Below are 27,551 nucleotides of genomic sequence, written 5' to 3' on the forward strand. Positions count from 1 at the left end.
TAATATATCAGCCTAGCTTTGGCCTAATTTCTGTACAAAATCTTGACACATTTCCATCAGACAAAAATGCTGTTGACTTCAATGGGCATGAAGGATGCTCAGCAAGTGTTCAGCACCTCTCAGGATTTGACCAAAAGGGCATTTTACCTAAGTAGGGAAGGAATAAAAATTGACTTAATAACTTAGCCTAATACTTAGTAACCGGGAAACTGAAAGAAGAACTAGTAATAAAAAAAACGAGTAGCTGACACAAGACACCTGGGTACAATAGTTCAAAGGTTAAATTCTTTTCCATACTTGACAAAGAGACATTAGTTGTTCAACCCAAATATAAAATAAAAATGAAGAATGGGGCTACAGGCTGAAATGCTTATCTATTACGACTCATCTTCTTTTTCCAGCCATTTTATCTGACGAAGTGGGTATTCACCCACGAAAGCTCATGCTCCAATACGTCTGTTAGTCTATAAGGTGCCACAGGACTCTGCTGCTTTTACAGATCCAGACTAACACGGCTACCCCTCTGATACTTGGCAGCCATTTTATAGTAATGCAGCATAAGGGTTTGACTTTGTGTCTCTCATAACAAATCCAAATTAGCATTAGTGACCTGCAGATAAAGAACAAAAGAATCAAATTCATCCCTGGTGTAATTGTTGACATCAGTGGATTTACATCAACAATTAATTTGGACCAATATTTCTCCCTCAAACTTGTAGGGACAATCTCATCAACTTCATTTCATCCACTACAGGAGGATCCTGTGTATGTAGTAAAAGCAGAATGTTTTCTAACAGGTATAAAACAGCTGAAACTCTTTAGTGCATAACTATATTCAGTAAAGAATCAGGGGGTAGCCGTGTTAGTCTGTATCCACAAAAATAACAAGGAGTCCATGCATCTGAAGAAGTGGATTTTTTACCCATGAAAGCTTATGCCCAAATAAATCTGTTAGTCTTTAAGGTGCCACCGGACTCCTTGTTGTTTATATTCAATAAGCTTTCCCTTACATTGTTCCCCTCCCTGCTCCATTTTCTAAATGTTATCTCCCTAGGTAGCTTTACTAGTAATCATAGAATCATAGGACTGAAAGGGAAGGTCTTCTAGTCCAGTCCCCTGCACTCAAGAAAGCACTAAGGCTATGCCTAGACTACCACTTACGTTGGTAAAACTTATGTTGCTCGGGGATGCGAATATTCCACCCCCATGAGTGACATAAATTATGTCTACATAAGCATTAGTGTGCACAGCACTGTGTCAGCGGGAGAGCTTCTCATACCAACGTAACTACTGCTGCTCGTTGAGGGTAGATTAATTATGTCTATGGGAGACGTCTCTCCCAGTGGCATAGAGCGACTATGTGAGCGAACTTACAGCAACGCAGCTGTATCAGTATAGCTGTGCAACTGTAATCTCTGTAGTGTAGACATAGCCTAAGTATTATCTAGGCCATCCCTGATGGGTGTTCTTCTAATCTGCTCTTTAAAATCTCTGATGATGGAGATTCCACAACGTCCCTAGGCAATTCATTCTGGTGCTTAACTACCCTGACAGTTAGGAAGTTTTTCCTAATGTCCAACCTAAACCTCCATTGCTGCAATTTAAGCCCATTGCTTCTTGTCCTGTCTTCAAGAAGTTAAGGCGAACAATTTTTCTCCCTCCTTGTGATAGCCTTTTATGTACTTGAAAACTATTATCATGTCCCCTCTCAGTCTTCTCTTCTCCACACTAAACAAACCCAGTTTTTTCAATCTTCCCTCATAGGTCATGTTTTCTAGACCTTTAATCATTTTTGTTGCTCTCCTCTGGACTTTCTCCAATTTGTCCACATATTTCCTGAAATGTGGCATGCAGAACTGGACACAATACTCCAGATGAGGCCTAATAAGCACAGAGTAGAGCAGAAGAATTACTTCTCGTGTCTTGCTTACAATATTCCTGCTAATACATCCCAGAATGAGGTTTGCTTTTTTTTTTTTTGCAACAGCATTACATTGTTGACTTATATTTAGCTTGCAATCCACTATAACCCCCAGATCCCTCTCTGGAGTATTCCTTCCTAGGCAGTCATTTCCCATTTTGTATGTGTGCAACTGATTGTTCCTTCCTAAGTGGAGTACTTTGCATTTATCTTTACTGAATTTCATCCTATTTGGAGTAAAGGTCTGAAGTAATTTGTCCAGATCATTTTGAATTTTAATCCTATCCTCCAAAGCATTTGCAACCCCTCCCATCTTGGTATCTGCAAACTTTGTAAGTGTACTCTCTATGCCATTATCTAAATCATTGATGAAGATATTGTAGAGAACTGGACCCAGAACCGATCCCTGCAGGACTCCACTTGATATGTTCTTCCAGCTTGATTTTGAACCACTGATAACTAGTCTCTGGGAACGGTTTTACGCACGCATTTTGAAGTAGCTGTACCTGAACCTTTACTGCCCAGCTGCTAGACCCCATTTCAAATGAACATCTTTGTTTATCTGAACACCCAGTTATCTGAAAGCTTTGGATGTCCCCCAGGCCATTCAGAGTGTAGTGTGCTTGGGCTTTATATGATTGGTAAATTTCACCCAGAGTCCGTTCACGGTCATAATTCAAACAAAACTCCATTTCACTGCAGATGGAGTTTTGCCTGAGTAAGGACTTCAAGAGATAAGACTTTGGGATAAGTCCTTACCCAGGCAAACTGATTCACTTCAGTGGGATTTTGTCTGAGTAAAGCCTGGCTCTGAAAAGCCTTTAGGATTTGGCTGTTCAAGTGCAATACACATGCTTTTAAAGAACATTGATATATTCACTCAGTAGACTGACATATCCACTAGTCTATCAGATAACAAGAACGATCACAGAAATATACAATACCAGGGAAAGAAAATCAGACTAAATCACAGGCTGCACACCCAATCCTGCAGTCCTCACTCTGACAAAACACATCACCTCATAGCAGCCATTTTAAAATACAAAACTTCTAAAAAAATTGATTTGTTTAGAAATAAAAAAAGGAAACTACATGTTGTACAAGCCTTGCATGTTTAAACAGCACATCTTAAACCTTTAGCTCCCATCACTTTCCTCTTTTTAACCACAGACTGACACCCTTCAGTTTGAATTTCCTGACTTTCAATGGGTTATGTCACAATCTTAATTTTCTTTTAAAGAATGAGTTTAATGCAAGTTAAAAAACACAGTTATTTCTACTCTGGGGCCTTGTTAGTCTTCTCCAAGGGCCATTGTTATGAGTTGACAAGATCTTTAATTTTCTCCTTTTTCATTTTGTGGATCTTTCAGCATATTGAAGTTAGGCTAGAAAGTGAAACACATACACATGAGACAGCATATATAACTTGCAGCAGAGGTCTTTGTGGCGAACCTGCTGGTGACTGGCTTTCTGGGGATATTGGGATCATAAGGCCTTATGTTTCCCTCTGTTCCCGGAGTGAAGCAGGGGATCAGAACAGCCCTAATCCTGCTAGAAGGGTTGAAGTTTGTGTGGAAAGGAAATGTGGCCATGATATAGTATGTTTTCTGCTAGTTGGGTAGCCCCCTCTCTCTGTTCTAGGCTGATACAAAGGTGACCTTGCTTCCTTCAGTTGTGCAAAGCAGAAGAGGTCAGAGGACAATCAGTCTGTGCAACAGTGTTCTCTCTGGGCAGCATAATTTAGGTGCCAAATGCATCAGAGGTGACTGCTGCCTTAGCTGCTGTGGTTCCTTCAAGCAGTTTTCAGAGACCACCAGCAGAGAGGCCATTGCAGCATTATGAGCTAAGCTTTGAATTGAAAGAATGTAATCTAAAGGGGGAAGAAAAATCTAAAGGGAAAATCCTGAAGTCTTTACTTGGAGACAAAATCTGACAGGTGCTCAGTGTTCGTCCCATTATCCTTACCCAGGACAACTCTGATTGGTTCCAAATGTGAATTTTGCCTGAAACAGAGTTCCAGGTTTTGGCCCTATCACCACCAAATGCTTGTTCCTAACATTGATATAATCCGTATAATAATAAAAGCCAAAGGGCTTTGACATTTTATTTTATTTAGCAAGAGTGGGCTACATATCTGTATAATTGGAAGAACACCAAGTTGGAAAGGGGATTGCTCAGTGCCCCAGTAAGAGCCAATGTCTACACTGCAGTTAAACATCTATGGCTGGCTTATGTCAGCTGACTTGGCCATGCCGGGCTTTGGCTGTGGGGCTGCAAAATGGCGGTGTAGATGTTCAGGCTCAGGCTGCAGCCCATAGGGTCCCAGAGCCCAGGCTTCACCCAGAGCCCAGATGTCTACAGCACAATTTTATAGCCCTGCAAGCCCAATTCACCCGACATGGTTCAGCCACAGGTGTTTACTTGCAGTGTAGACATATCCTTAGTGCTAGTTTATTGCTGCTACTTAAGCAAATTAGAACTGATTATTCCCTAAGCAAATGAAATAGAATTGGTTTACAGTAGCTCAACATCCGCATTAATCTTCACATGGACCTGATAAATAGCTAGTGAAAAAACATGCCTTGGTTCCAAATACTGATGAAATAGGAAAGCTTAAGGTTATATTTGATGGGTATTATATTCTGTTAGGGAAATGCTTTATTAGGGCATCTATTCTGCTGTTACTATTAAGTAAGGAGCTCTGCATTTCTACTGTAACCCCACGTCTAATGGCATGCCGTAACTCAGCCATAGGCGCCGACGTCCCCTCTCCCCGTGGGTGCTCGACCCCACCCACCCCTGGCCTCGCCTTTGCCCTGCCTCTTCTTGCCCCTGCACCACCCTTGCCCCGCCCCCATTCCACCCCTTTCCCCCAAGTCCCCTCCCGTGCCCCACCTCTTCTCTGCCTCCTCCCGTGAGCATGCTGCATCCCCACTCCTCCCCCTCCCTTCTAGAAAGTCCTACACGCTGCGAAATAGATGTTAGGCAGCAGGGGGGGCGGGAAGTGCTGGGAGGGTGGGAGAGGTGCGGGGACTTGGCACATTTGTGGGGGGAGAAGGAGGTGAGGAGCGGGGCGCTTGGCTGACGGTGGGTGTGGAGCACCCATTAATTTTTCCCCGTGGGTGCTCCAGCTGCGGGGCACCCAAAGAGTCGGTGCCTATGAAGTCAGCCATAAAATATCAGTATAGGTTGCAATTGGTCTCAGTACCCCACATACTCTTTAAGTAGAGAAGGAGGGTAAAACACTCTCAGTAGTTTCACCCCTTAGAATGTCTTTGACAGTTTCTTTAATGTCAGAACAGCTGGGCCACATGCTGCTCAGATACACCTGTGCAAATGTAGAGGAACATCAATAACTTCAGTGAAGCGATTGCAGATTTTCACGGGCCTAACTGAGATCAGAATCTGGTCCAGGGAGCTTTAAATATTTCTTCCAATAGGTGTCTTTGCCCAAAGATTTTTATTATATTTCCATCAGTGTAGTAGCTCTGTATTATGTGACTACAGAAGTGCTTGTTGCGAGTACCATTCTCAGCAAGTATAGTGTGGTAATGCTGAAAGAACGTGTTAAAAATATACAGACAGCATAATATAAGGCAATTCATACCCGGGGTGCAGAAAACTAGTCCTGTCAAAAAAGCACCTTTGCACAGCCTTGTCTTGCCTTACTGTTCTGTTTTCTTTAAAGGATCCAAGTTTTTATTTAAAGTGCTTTAACTGGATATCCCAGTTAAAGCTTTAACAGTTTGTTTACAGTTCACTTCTGCCTGGGGCAGCTGAAGGCACGTTACAGGATAAGTGAGATAATTCTTCTGCCAAGAGAAGGATGTGCTGGTAGGATTACTGATGCAAAAAAATGAACCAAGGAGAATGACATGGCTAGAATTGTATGGGAACTCACAGTAGCATATATATTCTGTTTTTTTCCATTGTTCTAATTTAAAGAGGGAAAAAACTGTCAGTGAAAGAATAAAACTACTACTACAGAAATATTGGTAACAGATGACTGAAAGAATTCTTAGCCATGTGCAGACTTAAAGGCTGATCCAAAGCCCATTAGACGTCAGTGGGCTTTGCCTCATGCCCTAAAGTTTCTAATTGTGGCCCCAATCCTTTAGTCTTTGTGCAGCAAAACTCCTATTGATGTCAACAGTTTTGCCTATGTACGGCACTGTTAAGTGAGTTCCGAACCAGGGAAGATGATGAGGGCTCTCTAAAAGGTGTATTTTAGTGTCTGGTTCTGACCTGTTTCCTTTATGTCCCTAGCTTTCTGATCAACCCTCGTCCCTTTCTTTTAATCTTTTGATGTGAATGTTAAGCTCTGCTTTCTGCACTCATGTTGAAATTCTCTTGCAACTGAGCCCTATTGACACTCTTGCTGATCTGGTGGCATGGAAAGAGCCGTTTATTGTGCTTCTCAGCCTTCAAGTTGCTTTTCCCTCTTTACAAAGTGGCTTCTTGGACTTCTGTCTCACATCCGGAAATATGCTCTGCCTGGGTTGTGAGACCTAGTGATCCGTGCCAAGAGTGGAAGTAGAGTTGCTCGAGTTCAGATGACTTTAACACATGCCTCCAGAAGGGAGCTGCAAGGCTGGCAGAGCAAAGGCATTGTGCTTTGTTAGGGGCTTGTTCTAACATTTTTAAAACATTATCTGAATAGCAAACCACAAGAGTGAAAACCTCAATAGAAATCACACCGGTACTTTGGTCCAAATTCTGTGGTCCTTATTCAGACAAAACTCATACTGACTTAAATTGGACTAAAGAATTTGACTCTTCACTTGTGCTTTGTGTGTGTGTGAGAAATTAATGAAGTCTAAATTTCTAGTACAGGTAGAAAACATATTAGAAGCCAAACTCTACCATCATGTCTATAGAGCAGAGGTCATATAAGTCACTTTAAACTGAAGCATGTTGTGGATCCATTGAATTCTCCTATACCCCTCATAATATTTTGTGCCTGATCCAACTCTTCTTCCTCATTGTAGCATGGGAGACAACAGATACCAAAAGTAGGGCTTGGTACTGTTTCATTGGATTCTTCCATCTTGATGCTCACTTAAATGAAGGCCAGTGTGGTGAAAATGTTATTTAATGCCTTTAAGTAGAATAACAGACATGTAGCAGCTTGCTGAGATATGGAGATGGCAGGATACATGATTTTTTAACACATAGATCTGTTAATGCAAAGAGCCCACTGTAACTACCTTACACTCAAGAATAGTTTATGAAATTGGGACACTCTCTGCATGATTCTAGTTCCATTTTTTAAAAATTGTCAGCTTGTGACAGATGGAATCTTGCTGCCATATGTTTACAGCTATTTAAAGGAAGACTGAACCCACTTTAGTAGACCAGCACATTGAAACTTCAGAAGCTCATAAGGAAAAGGGACACATACTTTTGTTATTTAAAACATCAGACTTCTGGAATGACCAAACAGGGGGAAGTTGTCTTTCAACTGTTTACTAGAGACCAAATTCGACCCAGTAGTAAAATCAGTGGTGTTACACCAAAGATTAATTTGACTCTTTTGTGAGAGAATCCAGATATGTGGGGGGTAAGTCACTTAGGTGCCTAAATTCCATTGAAAGTCAATGTAGCTTAGGCTTCTAAATGACTTAGGTGCTTTTGAAAATTGTGCACTGGAAGCTGTTTACCTAAAACATATGAGGAAGTTGCAGCATTTTGTGGCATGTCAGATGCACGTCTGTGAAGTGAAAAGTATGTCACACCTGCTTTTTGGCTGTGGTACATAATCTAGACGGAGTCACACCACAAGGTGTATGACAAGCTGAGGTTGGGTTGAACTAGGTGTATAACATGTCTCTCTTCACAGATCCATGCAGAGCCTAATGATTTCATGCCTGACTTAGCACTCCTTCTGGGTGTGGGACTATACTGGAAGTCAGTGGGAGTTTTGCATGCAAAAAGAGTGTAGGATCAGACCCAACATTTGGAATCTAAAAATAAATGGGCAAAGGCAAAAAATAAATTAAAAAAGAAAATTCCAGATATAAAGAAAACAACTCTAATATGACGTGCGCCAGCCTTCACCCGGATCACACTGCTTATATGTTGTATCCCTTTCCCTCCACTGGTCATATATTCTCTCTCTTTTGGATTGTAAGCCCCTTTTGGACAAGGAGTATGTCTGCCTATGTGTTTGTACAGCACCCTGCACAGCAAGGTTTTTATTGGGATATTTGTTAAATGTTATCTAGGATAACACATTTATGTAATCTTTCAAATTATATACTGGGTTCCATGGCTTTCCGCATCAAATCTAAATGTGTCTCAGATAACATTGTTCCCAGTTAGGATAATATTCTATATAAATTCAGGTTAGAGACTAATTAAGGAGCCTATTATGTGTTCAGTAGGCCAGAACAAGTACCTGAAACAGCACATGCTTTAAGCTAGAGTCCTAGAATTAGGGCAGATAATGACCATGTAATTGAGCAGTGTGGATCTTGAAATGTACAAGATGCTGCATGTTGCAGGCAAAGGAGGATTCCTGTTTGTTTCTGCTGATTTGGCCACACTTTTAGATCTTCAGGCAATCAGGAGATCCACCAACTTGTTGTCAACAACAGGACAATTGCCCTCTTAGCAAACAATTTCGAATCAAGTAATTATGTTTAGAACACATGGAAATTTGCATGGCTAGCACTGCCTAATAATGCAGTCGTGTTTTTAGATGGTAAATTGCCCTAGCAAAAGTGTTAGTTTGAACAACAAAAATAGATCAGAGGAAAAATGTGTGTGTGTTAGTAAATTCCAGGAGCTGAAATTCCTACACTTCTTGTGGCTCACAGCAATGAAAAACATTTCACCCCGATAGTGAGTAAACACTCACAGTGGATATGCTTATCTCAGTGTAACACTGTATTGAATAGTCTCCAATCCCTGTAAATAATCCAAAAACTGAAATGTCTTAAATTATAATTAACTTGTTATTTCTGTTGAAAGCCAGTTCTCCCCCTCCTCCTTTTTGTTAAAGTGGATCTACGACTGCGTATGTGCTAATCACTACACATAGGTAAAAGTGGCTAAGAAGGTTGAACTATGTGTTAGTTGCTGTCATGATCATCAAATCTGGTTGAGGGGTGCAGAGGCAGGTAGAATCTCTCTTTATAGAATAAAAATCCAGCAGGAATTTACAGGGGCCTGTAGTTTTTAATCTGTCAGAACTGTTTTTAACCTGCAAAGAACTTGTGTAGGTAGGCCTTTACTCGAAAGGCAAGAGAAGGGAACTCTCTGAAGATACTCTTGTACAGAGGAAGGATAGCCTTTTAAGTCTCAGGAGATTTGAGTTCCATTCCCTGCTCTACCTGTTTGATAATAAATCATTTAATCTCTTTCTCTGCCTCAGTTACCCATCTGTAAAATGGAATAATGTTTCCTTTGTATATCTTATCTAATTAGATGTTAAATTCTTCAGGGCAGAGGACTGTCTCCTAGTATGTTTGTATAGTGTGTAGCACCCTGGGGTCTGATCTGAGTTGGAGCCTGGAGGTGCTACCACGATACAAAAAAATAAATAATATTCTACCAGACCCTAACTTCTCTCCTTGTTTTTAAAATTTAGCATCTGAACAATGCCTGGGAATCAGCATCCTGTGGGAAGATAGAGGATCAGATGATCCTTACCGAGCAGGCACGCAAATACATGAATGCATTTTCAGCCCGGACTCTGGTCATGTAAAGGGTCTACAGACAAGCATTATGGTTTTCAAAACACTTCAAGTTGACCTGGAATTCACCATTCCTCTACATGAAAACTTTTCATGAATGGGAGAAGAACATATTTTTGTTGTGGTACAACAGTTGGGAGCAGCACAAAGTGCATTTAGTCACTGAGCATATTCTTGTTGGATTTCACCCAACTTAAAAGGATTTTTTTTTAATAAATGACACTTGCCTAAATTATTAGGTATTGAATTTTAATCAATTAATTATTATCTTAATGCAGACTTTTAAAAATCAAGTGATTTTTTTGTATTTTTTCAGATCAAGCAGACATAATACACCAGTATTGTTATTTCAGTGATGAAATGTGTGGGGTTTTTATAAAGAGCAGGTACTCAGACAGTTGGATTCTAAATCACTGAACAAAATGCATTGGTATAAAATACTGCAATAAAAAAGCATTACTGCAAACGCTAGTCTATACAAAGGGGGGAAACTGATCGAGATTGTGAATGCTCAAAACTCCATACCGTTTGAAGTACTATTTGATTTGTTATGGTTCTAGACCACTTATACATTGTGTGTTTCTGTTTTGGGGGGGATTTTTATTAGCTTGCTTTAAAAATTATTACTGTATGAAACATAGATTTATGAGAACAAATTATATTTTTATTCAGTAATTTAATTTTGTAAATGCCAAATGGATACTGTGTTTTGCTGCTATGGACTTTAGCATGTAGACGTGCTGCTAGTGTATAAGGGGCAGTAGAGCTTTATATGGAAAGAAAACAAACTTTGGTGTTAGCTAATTGACTATGCACTAGCATTTCAGACCTTATTTTATATATTTACTTCCCCCTTCCCCCCCTCCCTTTTTATAAGCAATACTTTTGAACACTGTTCCTGGGAGATTTCTTTTTTATTTTTTGTCTGGTTGTGTTTTGTTTCTCACTGGTTTGTAAGAGCATGCATTGCACCTTCATATGTTTGGGAGAACGCTGTCTTGTTCATGTCGTCTGTTTCGTTCCATGTTTAGCCTAATTGTTCCCTAACTTGGGTTTCACGTACTGAATCAGGTTCTTAGAAATGTATGGTTCTTTATACTGCCGTACCAAACCTCTACCGATATGGCAAGGACACTGATTTTTTTTTGTTTTTAATAAGACTCTGACTTCGCTGCCTTAATAGCATTTGGTGCAGCTTCCTCTGCACTTAATTTTTGATATGACAATGTACTTACTGCCGTGTAGATAAATAAAGTGTGTCCTTTTTTTACTTAAATTCGCTTCTGAAACTTGCTCATATTAAACATTATTGTCAGAAATAATATTGCCACCATCAAGTCAACGGGACTTTTTCCATTGAGACCAATGGGACAAATAGATGAGTAAGCATGGGCAGGCTGGGCTCTGCCTCAGTCCAGTATACAGTAGTAGTATATTCTTAGTAGCATTCTAAGAGTATGACTTTGTTCCAGGGTGACCAGATAGCAAGTGTGAAAAATTGGGACGGAGGAGGAGGGTAATAGGAGCCTATATAGGAAAAAACCCCAAATATCAGGACTGTCCCTATAAAATCGGGACATCTGGTCACCCTACTTTGTTCAGACCTAAAGGGCCTCATCCTGATGCACAGTCAACACCCTCAACTCTTACTGACCTTTATGGGAGTCAAGGGTGCTCAGCGTAGAGCAGATGCAGGCCCGAAAGCTACAGCCACACCAAAAAAGATTAATCTTGGCAACTGAGGGGCCAGCAGCAGCTTCTATGCAAAACTGGTGCTCTGCTGGGATATTGACCAGTTTGTGTGTGTCCTCCCGTTTGAGACTGGCATACCAGATGCAATAAAAGCAGTATATGCTGGGTGCATATCCTGCAGCAGGACGTCCATGTGTACTTTTTCACGGCTCAACAAACCAGAGATCAAAATCTAACCCAATACCCCTAGTGAGTTTCATGGATAAGTGATCAGGCCTGTAGGGCCAGATCCAGGAAAGTGCAGAGGAGAATCACCCTCCCTAGATTTAGCTGGAAGTGAGGGCACTCTGCACTTTGCTCTATCAGCTTTTCAATAAATGCTATCATACAAGTTACTATTAAACCAATTGTTCATCTTACTTAACACCAGGCGCTAAAATTCAAGTTGATGCAGGCATTCCAGAGATACACTGGTGTAAATGGGAGCAGAATTTGGCTCCATCTGAGAGACAATTTAACATACTTTGAGACCCAACCTACTAAGTCTCTAAGACCCAGGGATAAGCTCCACACCCTGACTCCAGCCCCTTTACTCAAGGTAAAGGGGCTGGAGCAGTGTAAAGGAGCCCTTAGAGCCCACATCCCCCTGGGGGAGGCTTCTCCCAGTACGGGCACTGGGGTAGACAGCCGTAAGGCTGCCATTCAAGGATGCCCCTTGCAAGCCTTGGGACATGCGTGTGCTGCTGTGGGAGGGGTATAGCAGGGTGGGCCCCTGACACCAGCGCTGCAGTGGTTGCAGGGAATGCTGCAGCCCATAGGGCAGCCCGGCGAGACTTGTCATAATTTAGACAGGTTCCCCAGGGCAGCCTAAGTTACTTGGAGGGCCCCTCCAGTCCCCAAACAGCCCAGTGTAATAAAAGGTCAAAAGATGGCTTGAAGTGACCTTAGCTGCCTTCTTTCTGTGCTGGGACTCTAAGCTGTGCTCACAGTTTCTCGCCCAGGTCATGTGCACCTCCAGAGGTGCAGTCCAGGGAAAGGAGAGGACAAATGTGGCTTTACAGCCCCCTGTGCGGAGCCTGCATTCTTGGGTGCTTTTGGCCCCTGGTGTAAGTAGGAGCAGCCACAGGCCAGTGTAGGGCTGCTTATGTCAGCCTTACGCTGCCCACACACTGGGGGAATTGCTCATTCTGCGGCTTATTTACTGTCTTTGTAGTCTGCTAGAGTGGGGGACAGCACTGACCCTCCGCTGTAGATTCGGGGGCATGAAATTGTATACACAAAATGAGAGGGGGCTGCAGGATTTCATGGACTGCTGCTTCGGCAATGCTAAAGTGTTTTGTTTGTGGCATGTTACAGCTTAAGTAAGGCATTAAAGCTAAAACAACCCCGAACTTATGCTAGGTCTCACATTTCACTGAGAAGCCTGCCCCTGGCCGTGAAAGTCTGCAGTCCTAACTGCAAAGCACTGGTGGTTTTAGAGAACACATTACTGTAACCATCTAGCTAGGGTTTAGCTAAATGGGGAATCTGGAGGTTTGTTCTGGAAATACCCAGTATTGAAACCTTTTTGCAGAGCACTAATCGCCCTAACATGGCATGCAAAAATCATTTTAATGGGTGCCTTATTTATGATGACATTTATGTAGGGAAACTCTTCCTTTTTCTTTTCATTCCTTTTATTGAAAATGCAAAACACCCAGCAGATTAAGCCAGATTTGCATAGAATTCTGCATGCATGCGGATCTTGGAATGAACAAGGGAACAGGCTTTGTTTGAATGCTGTGGCCCACATATTTGATTATTTATTTTTTTCCTACCAATTTTCACTGTGCTTGCTTTGCAAAATAAGGGTTAAATCCTGCTTGCCGTGCTCACCTGAACAGTTCCCTTGGGTCAAATTCTGCACAAAGGGTAAAACACACTCCTTTGCAGAGGCTCAGCATAAGTCCTATGCATTAGTTAGGCATCATTCAAACCCTCTCTTGAGGATGTGAGTGGTCTTTGCAAGAGGTAATTGGCTTTGTGTCAGTTCAGCTTCTCCACACGGGTGAATTTATCCCAGACTGTTGGAAATATGGAGTGACGCCAGCAAAGTCAGCAGTGTATGTGAAAGAAGAATTTGGCCCACTGAGGTTCAATCAAGTTATTCTGCATTTCTAGTTTAATAGAGCAGAATTTGGCTCAAACATCTATGAACCATTTTACAGCCCTGCAATTATAGGTTCATAATGTCACCAGTGTGAAGGCTTTTGAATTTTGCAAAGAATTATATATATGTATATTATTTAAGCAGGTGGCACTAATTTCAAGGTGTTATTTTGTCTCAGGTAGAGGGGGTTTTTTATTTTAAAAAGAGGCAGAGGAGCAGTGAAACAGTAACAGAAAATACCAGGGCATGAAGCAGTTTTCCAGCTGGCTTTGCAATTTTCTAACTTTGCTCAGTACATTGTTCCAGAATAGTGCACTTTCTATGCAAGAGGTTCCAGGTTCAAATTCTGGACAAAACTCGACTTTGTGAGAGCTTCCATCCTGGACTGCAGATCTCCAGAACTAAAAAGTATAAAAGTCTGGACAGCTTGAGCTATGGAGCCACTCTCTACTAGCTAGTGGCTGTACCAGATTCACATCTGCAGTGGATCAGACACCGCAGGAGACCCATAACACAAACTGACCACAGGGTGGGTTACATCTCACTACAAAAAGCTGGAAGAAATATATTTCCAAGGTAATCATTATTTTTACCCTCACTCTCTTGGTCCTATGTACTCTCCCTACCCATCCTTTTGGCATTGCTCCTTCACCCTGGCAGGCCAGGCAAGTGGTTGACTCTAGAGCAGTTGTGTTAAACCTTTTTTTTTTTTAAATTTGTGGACCCCTACAATTTTTTGAATGAAGATACGGACCTCTTTGGAAATCTTAGACACAGTCTGCGGACCCCCAGGGATCCGTGGACCACAGGTTGAAAACCTACTGCTCTAGAGCAAACCACAACCCCACATTGTCAATCATTTAAGCCTTTTAAGTTCATCCACCTTTTCTACCTTCCCTTCTGCCAGATTAAATTCTGTATCTAAATTATTCCCCTATGCAGGGGGCAGAGGAGGAAGGATTTAGTTTATACAGTAAAGAAGAAAGAAAACTATTAAAAGATTTCAGCTTGGGAAACAATCAATTCCCAATTAGGAGTTAAGGAAAGTAAGTATTATGGTTTTTAAACACTGTTCTGCATCCTGCTTGGCTGCTTTTTCATTATTATGGGAGGAGTCAATCAACAGAGCAGACAAGCATTGCCAAGAATGAGCGTGTCTGAGGTATGCTTTTAGCTGAGCAGCCAAGGAGAGGCAGCCTGGCCAAATCTTTCAATCCCCCTATGACTCATGTCCTAATTCAAATTAAATTGGTCATTCCTAACCGACTGGAGTTATTGTTGGCCTCTTTCTTCTGGACTTGACACCAGCATCACAACCTTCTTTTCCTGCCAGAAAGGAACAGCTAGAACTTTTCCTTTGAATGACTGTTGACTTTTAAATGAGTGAAGCTATATCATCCAGAGCCAAATTCTGCCCTCAGAAATGCAGGCACATCAACAGGGCTGGTTATACAATTCAAATGTAGCAATTTATTCAACACATTTGATGCTTTTTATTCATGAATTGTCTGCAATCAAATTAAATTTGTTACAAACTTGTAACGTATTTAATATGGTTCTACAAATAATTTTTACAAACATACTTGGGTCTAAGAATTTTAAGTGAATTGTTCATAGAAAGCATTTGTCAACTAATCAGAATTCCTTATGGGGGATTGTGATTGGTCACCTAAGTCACATGGTGCTGCTATTTCTGTTCCTTAATTGAATAACTTAACATTTATGAACTACTTTGACTTTTGTCAGAAAAAAATTTCATTTCATGGGTAAACAAATTTTGTTTTTTGATTATTCACAAATATGCAATGTTTATGAACATTTGCATTGATTTTTTTTGTCAAATGAATGTTCACAAACAGTGCCTAATAAAGTTTTTAATTCAGAAAACTGTTCATAAAAAAATTCATACGCTATTTGACCAACTCTACACATCTCCCGATTATTTCCAGGATAGCACATAACTGGAGCATTGCTTATGCTAAATGCATCAGGAAGCTTGAATGGTGGAACACAGATGTGCATGAATGCATGTATACTCCTCTGTTTATCATTTTCTTGCGATAATGTTTCACTCATTCACAAATCAACAGACATGGGCACACTCTAAACTTGAGGGGATGGTAAGCCATGGGTTTGCAATACAGTACCTATATTCCCAACAACCACAGGTTTTGATCCTAGAAGCACTACTCCAACTTTTGTAGGTAGAAAAAATATTTACTGTGCAATTCATCATGTAGTTGTGGGGAAGTGGTGGCAGGTCTATTGGAGGCACCTTAACAATGACTGTCCTGTTTGCATTGCATGGACATTAGAGTTTCCATAGCCCTTTTCATATATAGGGCTTTGCCATTATGTCTTTGGCCAGCAACGTGTTCTGCATTGTAGTGTATGGATGGCTGTGTGTAAACAGTTTATGAAGTGCTTTGAGATCCTTAGGTCTGATCAATAAAGAGAGGGAAAGGAAATGCCTCTTTTGCAGTTTTAACCATAGCCTCTGAATACTGTAACATGAGCACAGATAGAATATTATCAATAAAAGCTGTTGGTATTGCACAGTGGCACAAGACTGGTGTCACTAGCATAGGAGCAATGAAGAAAGAGTATGAAGCTGTGGCTGCTTTCCCTGACACAATCTGCACCCTGTGATCGCCTAAACCCAGCAACAATAATTCTGCATCCCTCAATGGATCCACATCCCCTCTGTGGTGTGGTTTGTTTCAAAGAGAAAAGTAAAGAGCCAAACAAAATACAACAGGGATTACCTCAGCCAGAGAAAAGGCAAGCCAGGGCTTACTTCAGCTCCATCCAAAGCAAAGGGCTCAGCTACATCTTATTTCAGTGATGGAATAAAGAGCAATATTTTCTTTCTTCATTCTCCTTTCAACACCAGTCACGTTTCTAGCACTCCTTTCTCCCTGACTCTTGCTGGTAGACTTAGCCACCACAGTACATCTGTAGGATAGGCCCTGTGCCAAAGCCCACTGAGGCCAGTGAAAAACCACATTGACTTCAGTGGCTTTTGGATCAGACCCACACAGTACTGAGCTAGAAAATATTAATTAATTGCCCACAGCTGACCCAGCCCTGCACTCAGGGAAGGCACCTGTGGTTCTCACTATGGTATTTCTGAAGTGCTTGCTATCTTGGTGTTTAAGGGCTTGTCTTCACTGCAAATTTAACTTGAGTTGTAACTCAGGTGTTGCCCCAACTCACATCCCACCCATACACAAAAACCCTTAACTGGAATTGGCTGGCCCGTCAGGAGATGTAGGCTGAAGCTTGAGTTAGCACAACTCATCAGCTGCTAAACAACTACTCCTGCAATGTGGGCATAGGCTAGTACCATTTGAGTTCTGCTAGTCCTCCAGTGCCTTCCCACGATTCCCCCCATGTGCTCAGAAAGGGCAGAGTAGTTCTCCCGCAGTTCCCTGGTAAACAATTCATAGAGTGGCTCAGCTTATGCAGGGCTAGGAACCATGGCATATTTATCCAAACATATTAGTGCCACATCTGAGCGAGTGCAGTGCCCATGGGCAACAGGTATAAAAGGCCAGCGGAAGCTAACTCTCCCATGGTACAGCTGCTGCTGACCCGATGCCAGATGCTTGGGCTGTGGTGGCCCCACTTGCACTCCTCCTCTTCCCCTCCCTGCTCCGCCCCTTCCCCGAGGCCCTCACTGCCTGCCCCTGCCTGGTGAATCCCTCCTCTCCTCCACTCCGCCTCCCCCTCCAGAAGTCCCAGCCGCTCGCTGCGTCCCTCCTCCTTCACCCCCGTCCCTGAGAGGTCCCCCTGCCCGCCACTTGCCACATCCCTCCTCACCCCCCCCACCCCAATGGGGAGGACAATGGAGGAGAAGAGGGATGGGGGGAGTGGCGGGCAAGGGGGCCTCTCGGGGGAGGAGAGGAACAACGTGGCGAATGGTGGTGACCAATGGAGGCCAGAGCAGGGAGGGGGCAACGCTGGAGAGGGAGTGGGGGGGAGGCCTAGGGCAGAGCAGGGGCAGGGCCTGGGGCGGAGTGGGGATGGATTGTGGTGGCCACATGGAGGTAGCCACCCCCAGGGGAAGCTTCACCTGCCGCCCAGGGCAGTGCCAGTATCGACACAGCAGCTGGCATGTTGTTTCACAGCGTGGCCACTTTCACTAGAGCTAGGCAAACTTGAGAGGAGTAACTTGAGTGCAGATAACTTCAGTTAACTCTGCAATGAAGACATAGCAGTAGCTTCCTCTAACCAAAATAGGATTAACCCTTCCCTTGCCAACCTCTGATTGGAATCTATATACTTTGTCACAAAACCCACTCAAATACAACTGGAGCTCATACAGTGAAAGAAAACCACCACAGAAACTAGGGTGTATATATCCTATACACCTCGACTGAAAAAAAACTTGTCTCAGCTCAGCTTTGGACAGTCTGCATTCGACCAAAGTGGCATAGTCTGAACGTTTAGGTCCCAAGAACAGTATGAGGCGAAAGGGATAAATCTGACACACCCGCTCTATACTTTGGCCTTAGGCATCATAAAACAGCAGCCCGCACCTATTTGATGATTAAAATAACATGCTGGATTATTTTCCTATTGTTAAGATGTCACTTCTAAGGTTTGGGCATCTATCTGACATCCAAAACCCCCCTGCTACCATCCACTTTGGCATCGGATGAATGGAACAACCACCTTTTTGATATGTCAGCTTGAATGGATGGACTGTTACATTTAAAGCGATATCTTGGTTTGCCTCCCTAACCGTCAGACTGACACAAGCTCCTTTTGCTTCCTCTTTAACTGACTTTGTTCAAAGGATTTCCAAATCAAGACATAAACTCTTGTTAAAATATATATATCTTGAAATAAAGAAATCCCATTTGAAAGGCCAATTTGTCCAAGCTGGTTAAACTTTCAAGTACTTTTGTGTCGTGTCAGAGAGAGACTCATGATGCTAGAACTGCAGGCTTGTTACGTTGGCATTACCTGCCTAGGACGGGGTCGAAAGTTCACAAGGAAATTGAAATGTATGGAAGAAAGGAGAAGTCCATTTCATTACATTTAGAATAATTTAAACTTAGGTTTTCTATTAATTATGTACATAGGTGGGGACAGGTCTGACCTACCTACTGCTCCAGTGGCATTCAGATAATACATCAACAAGGATGAAATAAAATGAGAAAAGAAGAATGTATTGTAGGATGTGGCGCTCCAGGTACAACTCACCATCTCCCTGAGCTACAAAGGACTAGGATTGCTCCAGAGACAGTGTGTATGCTGCTCTTTGAGACGTTGCACTCCATATTTCTCTGAGGAGAGCCGCCTTCCAGCCAACCCAGGGGAAGTATTGATGCGCCTTCTTTGCCAGAAAGACATAGGCTTACAAAAGAGACTAAATGGAGGGAACTGGCAGCCCCCACTGCAAAAAATTAAAATAATCCAAAAAGAGATTTGCTGTGTGAACAACAAAGACCACTTTTTGCTATGACAAATGAAACTGCAGCTACCAGTTTTCACTGAAGACAAAACAACTAAGGGTCTGAAATCAGTCATGTCACTTAACTGACAAGTCACCTGAAGCCTGCTGTGTTCAGGTCTAGAGATTTGTACACTCCCTCCGTTTGCGATCACAGCTTTCCAGGAAAGGCTGTGGTGTGCTTAGTCAAACACATGAATAATAATAAAAACAGAAAAGCTAGTCAAGCACTAAAGTTTTCCAAATGATTCTCTTATCTTCCAAATGTATCTGGAGTCATTTTCAAACACTTATGTTGCAAATGACTTTGAATAAAACCATTAACATTTATTTGACCCTATTCAGATGTTAGGATGATAATGATTTGTCCAGCAACACAGGGGTTTAAAGTTTCTCAGATCTTCGCTTCAACATGTGTAAGTTGCAGACTGGACTTATCTGTAGAATTGTCTCTAACTGTAATTCCAGCTTGCCTTACTCAAGCAATCCCAGTGAAGTCAATGGGCGTAACCATGTGAATAAGGCAAGCACCATTTGGCCTGAAAATCCTTACCACTCTAATTTGTGGGTCAAAGTTGCTTTGCCTGAGGAAAGGCGCAATGCAATGCCAACAGTGAATGGCCTTTATGTGGTCCATTTCCAAGAGATATAATGATACCACCACACCAGTGGGACTGTATCCACATAATGAAATGTGACAATGCATTCATTTGTGAAGGATATAAGAGAGCCATGGTAGTTAGGACAGCATTTGCATAATCACATTAACTTCAAGGACCTACTTTAAAATTGACCTAACAATGCTTCTTATTGTTGAGAGCCACAGCTGTCCACGCTGATCTGGCAATACGCTGTGGCAACCTGTGTCGCAGCTATCATCTCCCTGAGGATTCAGAAACCCAAAGGGAAAAATTGTGGACTCAGAAATACCCTGTGAATATCTGGCTTCCCCTGGAGGTTCTAATGTCAATGAAGCCCTGGGTTTCAAAGCTCCATTAACGTTGTATGTTCCTCTGTGAATTATGTGATCTCAAATACAACATTCTCTATTTTCCACAACCTTTAAGAGCACTAAGTGTGAAAGAACAAACATGAGGCTGGAAATTACTTATTAAGAATGTTGCAATAGATAGATGTCAAATATGTTTGGACAGCTGGAGGCATGTTGATTTTGGGCTTAAAAGAGATACAGCGAGGATGTAACAATTTAGAACAAATATTCTATATCTTACATATTCTGGTGACATACATGTTGGCTTTAAAACACAGTTAGGGAAGATTGGTTCATAGTCGTCTTAAATGTTCCCTTGTACAATGGTTCATCTACGTAGATGAAGATGGCATTCTTTCAAAAAAATGTATCTGGCAAGTACTATTTCATAGGAAAAATATTCACTTAAAGTATTGGTGAATTTCATATTAACTGTTGATAAACCTAAGTACAATAATCTAAATTCTGATGAAACAACAGCATCCCAAAAGCTAGTCCCAAAGGTTGCTATTTGACAAAGACAGCCTTGCCCAATCCAAAATGTGACGTTTGTTTTAAATATATCCAGAATTCTGAGCTAAGCAAGGTGTTTCAGAATAAGCTTCAGGTTCCCAGCAGATATAGAGTGAGTCTTCTTTGACTAACAGTAGCCACATCACAATTAGTAAGAAGGTTAGTACTATTGCAGGTAATGAAATTACTTAATACACCTTCTGTATTTGAAAACAAATAAAAGGGATCAATCAAAAAACAAAACAGTTTTAGCAAAAATGGTTCAGCCATTTCTGAGAATGAAGGTAGGGATTTTTTTTTTGCTCATGTTAAAAAATAATAATCTTGCAACCATTTCATTGAGAAGTTCTGGTGCCTCCATGCTTGGGATCAGGGACTTAATATTTGGCAGAGTGATTCCCCTGCTGCCCGGGATGTGCCTTTTGGAAAACAAATTTGGCCAAATTATAACACCTGAAAAATCTCAGTTCACACATGCTCAGTAAAGACTTTTTGAGTTTGGTAGCTAAATTCTCTGGAGATTCTGTCTGTACAGAGCATGCTCCATCCCAGGTTGGAGAGGCTGAGAAGGCTATCCCGGAAAATGTACCTCCCACTACAGAGGACCATTGTGGTGCCAGGCATCAGAACTAAGAGAAAGAGGATTGGCTTTCCTGTGCTCAAAATGCTTCCTCTGATAGCCCCAAGGCAGTGTAGACAAGAGGGAGGAAGCAACCTGACAACTACTGAGGGATGAAGAGCAAAGTGGGGACAAGGATAGGCTGAGAGTGGTAAGAACTGGTGGAAGTGATCCTGTGGTCATAACAGAATGTGATCCTGTAATTAAGAATTGTATCCTAATGCATACACACAAGGGGAACCACAGCTGTGCTATCTCCTGAGTGCTTGACTTTGCAACCTCAATGTTCTTTTAACATAGTTTTTTAGATGTAACTTTCTTTATATGTAATCAAAACAAGGGGAATATTTTACACCAGAGTTCATTCAAGTTGAGAAAAGTAACTGAAAAGACGCAAATGCCTTTAATTATAGGTTATGCACTGTTTATATGTGAGCTAATTACAGGTAAAGTGTATACGCAAATTTACTTAACCGGGATGTTATTTATTTTGTGCAAATGTTTTACATCATTGAGATGGGATTCTTGCTTCATCCATTCCTGGTACTGAATGTCTTATTAATCACACGAGAGTCTGGGGGAACAAGTGCAATAGCATTAAAGGAGAATTATGAATTTCCTAATGGCAACAGATGAATATGAAAACACTGTAGGCTGGAATGGGAACTGTGAACAGACCTGAAGGCAAAACAACTGACTATAAAACTTCATGTGTATTTTAGCAGCAGAGGGGTAGAGGAAGATACAGGATATGGATGAGATTCAGAAGGCAGTTCTTAATAAAACTGCCCATTTGGGAACTGTTAACTTTATGAGGAGATGCAGCTTCAGATCACTTAGATTTGCAAATAATCCTTGACTTGGGTCCTTGACTTCCTGGCAGCACCAGGGAGTGCTGCAAAGCAAAGTCTGTCGGAAGGGGAGGTCTCAGTCACCCTGCAGTGACGCCTTGTAGCCAGTTGAAGGAATGATTCTAACCTTCAACACACTCCTACAGCACTATTGGGATAAACTGGGGCTATGTCTGCACAACTTATGAATTTTGATTGATATTGTGAATTGTACTATGGAAAAACTGCTATATCATGCGGGCCTACATGTATGTGGATCCACCATTGCCCAAAGGGCCTGTAGCAGGACACACCAGACAGGGACAATAAGAAATACTTATTAACGATGGTACTTACTGCTCACAAAGGTTATGCTAAAAAGCAGCTGGCTCCTTAGAAATCCAGTTTTAGCGCAACCCCTCTGAAGGGAGTGGGGAAGGCAGGAGCAACAGAAAGTTACCCAGAAGATAGAACAAAAGCTGCCAGGTGACCAGGAGGAGTTTGAATAAGGGAGCCACACAGGAACAGGGAGTCGGACAGGAAGGAAGCGTGCCACAGGCGAGAACAAGGTCACAGCACTTGGGTAACGGGCTCCAGGAGGGAGAGACCATCACCACGTAACAACCTCATGATGCAGGGGACACTCCCACTTGCCTTTCTGAACACTAATAGTCCTGCAGGATTCCCAAGGGAAAGCTGAGCTAGACAGAGAAATGTGAGTAATGTTTATTGGGTTTTTATGATCTGTACTCTCTTGTGCTTTTGTGTGATTAAGAATAAAAGAGCATAAACATGCTAGACTCTGCGCACAGTGTGTGTTAGCTGCTTTACAACTACTGCATGCCCAGGAGAGACTTAAATGAAACAAGAAGCGTCACACCTTGGGGCAGAGTTCTGGGAAGAGGTGGGCGAGTAAATAGAGTATCTTGAGGTTCAGCACTGGTCCTAGAGTAAGTGCTCAGGAAATAGGCCAAAGAGGCTAAGGGTAGAAATACGGCGGCAGCCTGCTGAGGCTTTAAGCTTAACACACCCCAGGGGCTCCAGCTCACACATGCTTGGATTCCCCCCACAGCCATCCTAGTGGGTGGCCAGGATAGGTGCTCGCTAGGATTTGTGACAATTATCATTTGATTTACCTTAATTCAGGTGCTACGGTGGCGGGAGCCATAGAAATGCATGTGGATTCATTTATCCATATATGGCTAGATCATGTAACACTCATGTTGATTATCATTAACTCATACAGGTAGCACCAAGGATTTCAAGGGGAGTACTCCCCTGAGTAAACACTGCTCAGCGTGAGTGTGAATTGCAGAATCTGGCCCCATGACAATCGATTAGATATTCTGCTCCTTAGAAAAATCTTACACATTGTACAGCTCAGGGAGGGGAACCAGGGAGAGTGCCGGGAGCATATGAGAAGGAGAGGGACTTGTACATGAGAGCAATTTTAATGTATTCCCATGTTGAAATCAAAGTGTGAAAAGCCTACAAAGCGAGAAGGATTTATATTCAAATAAACTAGAGATTCCATTCTTTATATTCAAACAAATTAGAGCTACCTAGGGATGGGAGGGATAACTCAGTGGTTTGAGCATTGGCCTGCTAAACCTAGGGTTGTGAGTTCAATCCTTGAGAGGGCCACTTAAGGATCTGGGGCAAAAATCAGTACTTGGTCCTGCTAGTGAAGGCAGGGGGCTGGACTCAATGACCTTTCAAGGTCCCTTCCAGTTCTAGGAGATTGGTATATCTCCAATTATTATTATTAGGTTGCTCTGTGGGCATAGTAGCTAATCAAACCCTTCCTAACATATAGCCATAAACCCAGGACCAGCCACGCTCTATGCCACCACAGACTACATTCCCACATTCACTACAACAAAGGCTGCGATCAGGGGCCATTCCCAACTTGCTCTCAGACACAGTCCATACACTCCCTTTCTGGAGAGTTGCTAACAGAGAAATTAACAACAACACAACACGTGATTTAGCTCAAACCTTCTTCTCGGACTTGGCTGCTCCTAGAGCTCCTCCCTCAGGACTGCTCAGCCCTCCCCTCTCTTCAGAGCACCTCTCCCACCTTTTCACTTATGTCTGGGAGAGGTAATGAGCCACCTGTTTTAGTCAGAGAGCAGAATCCAATAAATTCCATGTCTGCAGCAGCAACACCTGTCAGCAGGATGGGCTGGTTCAAATGACAATCCCAGCCTTCCCACAGACCAGTTAATACCAGTTACCAAAAGCTGTGCATGCACTGGGAGAAGATTTTGAAATTATTTCACTCACGCATGCATAGTCCAATGAAATGACTGCTCTTATTTATTATCTTTAGCACCGTATAAGCATATTAGAGCAAATTAATCCTGGCTGTAATGCCACTGAAGCCAGGATAAATCTGGCCCACAGAATAAGCTATCCTGAGCCTGCATGCTACAGCACCACCCAAGTCAAATCTTTCTTTTAATACAATAGGTGATGTCCCTTAATGGCAACAGTACTCAGCCAAGCATACAATAATGCTGAAGGTCATTAGTGGAAAGCTGGGCAGCTTGTTCATGCTTCATGCAGTCCAGAATCACATGTCAGGTAAGCGCTCATCTGCCATAGGTGGTGGAACAGTGACTCATTTACTGTATGCTGTGCATGGGAAAAGTAAGAGTTGTCCCATGACCACATATGAAACTAGGGTTGACATTTGCCCATTGACAAGCCCCTCCTACATGCGGGTCTGTGGCAGCATCCACAATACTGCATCAGAATGTCCAAATACCAGCAAATGCACAAGAGCATATTATTTACTAAACCAAATAAGACACTTGGTCCCTCTATCCTGGTATCTTGCCTTTCACAGCAGGCGATACCTGTTGCTTCAGAGTAAGGTAAGCCCCACCCATGATGCAACTAATTCCTTGTGGATCCTTTCGGGTGCTTAGCATGTCCTGAAACAAGAGATTTCATTATCCTTACATGCGGTATGTGATGTTACCTAGATAACATCGTGATTATCATGGCATACCATGATGAATAGCTTGACCTTCTAACATTTGTCTGCTACATAGCCACTTCTAAAAGAAACCAACCCCCCACATACATAATTACAATATACATGTGGGTTATTTTCAGCTGCTGTAACCCGTTGATCTCCATTTAGCAACTTCTGTATTTTTTCCTCTTTTTCTGTCACTTTGGAGGCGTGGGGTCATAGAGCAGTGATGTAAAACAACAACCTAAGAAAACAACCTAAATTAAGCAGCTGTTTGTATGATTTTAAAAAAAGAGCAGATTTCCCTTGCTCCTACTAGCATTTACAAAGCCCACTCAACTGGCGCACAGCTCTTTTACATGTAACCTTTCCACCAGATCTGATAGTTCTCGCTCCTTTTGTTAATGGTTTTTCATGTAGATTCTTTATATTCCTTGTGACTTACTCACACTGCGTTCTTACATTACTATCAGAGGATTATTATTTATTTCTATCACAGTCGCACCTAAACACTCCAATCAGGACTCTGACCTGGTGCAAGCCACATCGTCTCTCTGTGCCTCAGTTCCCCATCTGTAAAATGGGGATAAACCTCACAGTGGCGTTGATTGTGAAGTGCTTTGAGATCTACCAATGAAAAGCGCTCTATAGGAGCTAGGTATTGTCATCATTATTACTAGGCAATACAAACTCATAGCACAAAGACAGTTCTTGCCCCAGAGAGCTCCCAGAGGATCAAGCAATTAGATAAATCTCAGTTAAAAGATTTACTTCACAATATTACTCTCACAAGCTGAGAATAGGTCTAACCCCTTTGAAAAGTCTGGACGGTAGCTTGTTTTTCCACCACAGACAAGGAAGGTGCCTCCAGGAGCAGGTGGGGCTGTTTATTATACACCAGCACATATGACTTAACTCTATAGGGTCCTTCAGAGAGCTGCTTTGTCAGACATACATCACGCCATATACACAGTGTTCTAGAGCACTTCATTTCTGTGTATTGGATTATTTGAACAAATACAACTGCTCCTTAGTGTAGGAAGTACGGTACGGATACTGCCTGGCATTGTTCTGAAGTGAATGCTTGTCCCTTCTGTGTATAGTTGCTCAGTTTGGGATTCCTTCCATGCATCTATTATGTCTTTCAAAAAGAGGAGGAATATCTCCAGCTATTTCTTTGGATAAAGCGTCCCGCACAGTAGCTAGGCATGCAGCCTGTTCTGTGCTGCTTTGCCATGTTATGTAGCAATACAGTAACTTTGATCCCCTGGGAGGTGAAGCGGAAGTTGGTCTTCACCATTAAATTTTTTTATAGATAGCAAAGTCCATCCTTCCACCTGCATCCAAAGCACCGAGGCAGCTGGCAGAACAAAGCGCTAGAGAAAAATAGCTGACCAGAATCTAGCTGAAATTGCCAACATACAGGTGCAGTCTTGTTTTTCATCTCAGTTTAGTAGTCTCTAGTGACTGTCAATGTTTTACTGAAACTTATTAACCCTTTTTTCCCCAAGATGAACCCAAAAAAAAAGCCCTAGCTAAAAATTGCATAAATAAATAGCTAAACTAATGATAGCCTGTCCAAAAAACTGTCCCCTGATTAATCACAGTACTTTTGCAGTTTCTTCTTAGGCTCTTAGAGCACTTTCCAAACATTAGCCAATTAATTACAAAACTTTCATTAAATAGTTAAGCTATGCCAAGGTCACTTCACCCTCTTCCCCCCACTGAAATGCAGCAAACTCTGGGGTGGAAGGCAGCAGTCATTTAACAGAGGACAGTAAAACTACGCAATAGTTTCAGACAAGCACTTTGGGACAGGAAGTGAATAATATAAGCAATTGGAAATAAAGGTGGGATTTATGGAGAAGATCGGAATTCCCCAGATTGAAGGTTGATTGAGACATTAACATTAAAATAAAAAGGTCCATGGGGTCTTTAAGGAGCACAAGTGGTCAGGGAGACCTAAAATTTATTATTCCTTCCAAAAAACAAAGCCCTGTTAGCTCATCCAGTCCCTGGCCCTGCCAATGCAGGATTGTTCTCTAAGATGCAATGGCTAGTGTTACTTTCCTGTCTAGTGTTCAGAGGACCAAACAATGGGGCGTCTATTACTCCCCTTGGGGCTCTATTCAGCAGTATCAAGGCCAGGATGTTCCCCCTGATAGTCTGCCTACCTTTTCCCTCTCTTAATTGAATCTAATTGTGGCTAATTATACCCCCAGCTATCATATAAAATCATAGTTCTCCATACGTGGTATTTACACTCATACATTGCCATGCCCATCCCAGTGTAATGTGCTGTCACAAAGCCAAAATATCCGTATTTAGCTCTTTAAACTTTCCCCAGGTTCCTCCAGCCCCCTGATCATTTTTGTTGCTCTGTTCTAAACGCCCTTAAATTTTCCAGGTGTCTCTCTGGTAACACGGGTCTCAGAAATGAATTCAACATTCCAGGTGAACCTGCACCTGAACCACCCAGAGTGGGACTCTCGCATCCCTGCGCAATGACGTGAGGCCGCTGCACAGGCAGCCCAAAATTGCACTGGCCCTTTTTGCTGCCATATCATGTGGTAAAATCTTGTCTAACTTGTGCTTCGCTGTCACCCACACAGTTCCTCCCGCCCACTGAGTACATGTGGGCCAGATTATTTTTCCCTACATCCATTTTTCCACAGTGGTGGCTCTCATCTTTCTG

The 27,551-nt window shown here is 42.2% G+C and overlaps 1 protein-coding gene across 7 annotated transcripts in view; it reads left to right on the top strand.

Annotated features, from left to right (window-relative positions):
- Window positions 1-10,872, top strand: part of MYB (MYB proto-oncogene, transcription factor) — a 32,903-nt gene extending 22,031 nt beyond the window's left edge. For all 7 annotated transcript variants that reach the window (XM_045008529.1, XM_045008532.1, XM_045008533.1 and 4 more), the window contains one exon: window positions 9,513-10,872. In XM_045008529.1, the coding sequence (XP_044864464.1) occupies window positions 9,513-9,629 (117 nt within the window). In that variant the 3' untranslated portion in view covers window positions 9,630-10,872. The remainder of the gene's footprint in view (window positions 1-9,512) is intronic.
- Window positions 10,873-27,551: the final 16,679 nt, after the last annotated feature.

This window comes from Mauremys mutica, chromosome 3 (genome assembly GCF_020497125.1).
Source record: "Mauremys mutica isolate MM-2020 ecotype Southern chromosome 3, ASM2049712v1, whole genome shotgun sequence".
Lineage (NCBI taxonomy): Eukaryota > Metazoa > Chordata > Testudines > Geoemydidae > Mauremys > Mauremys mutica.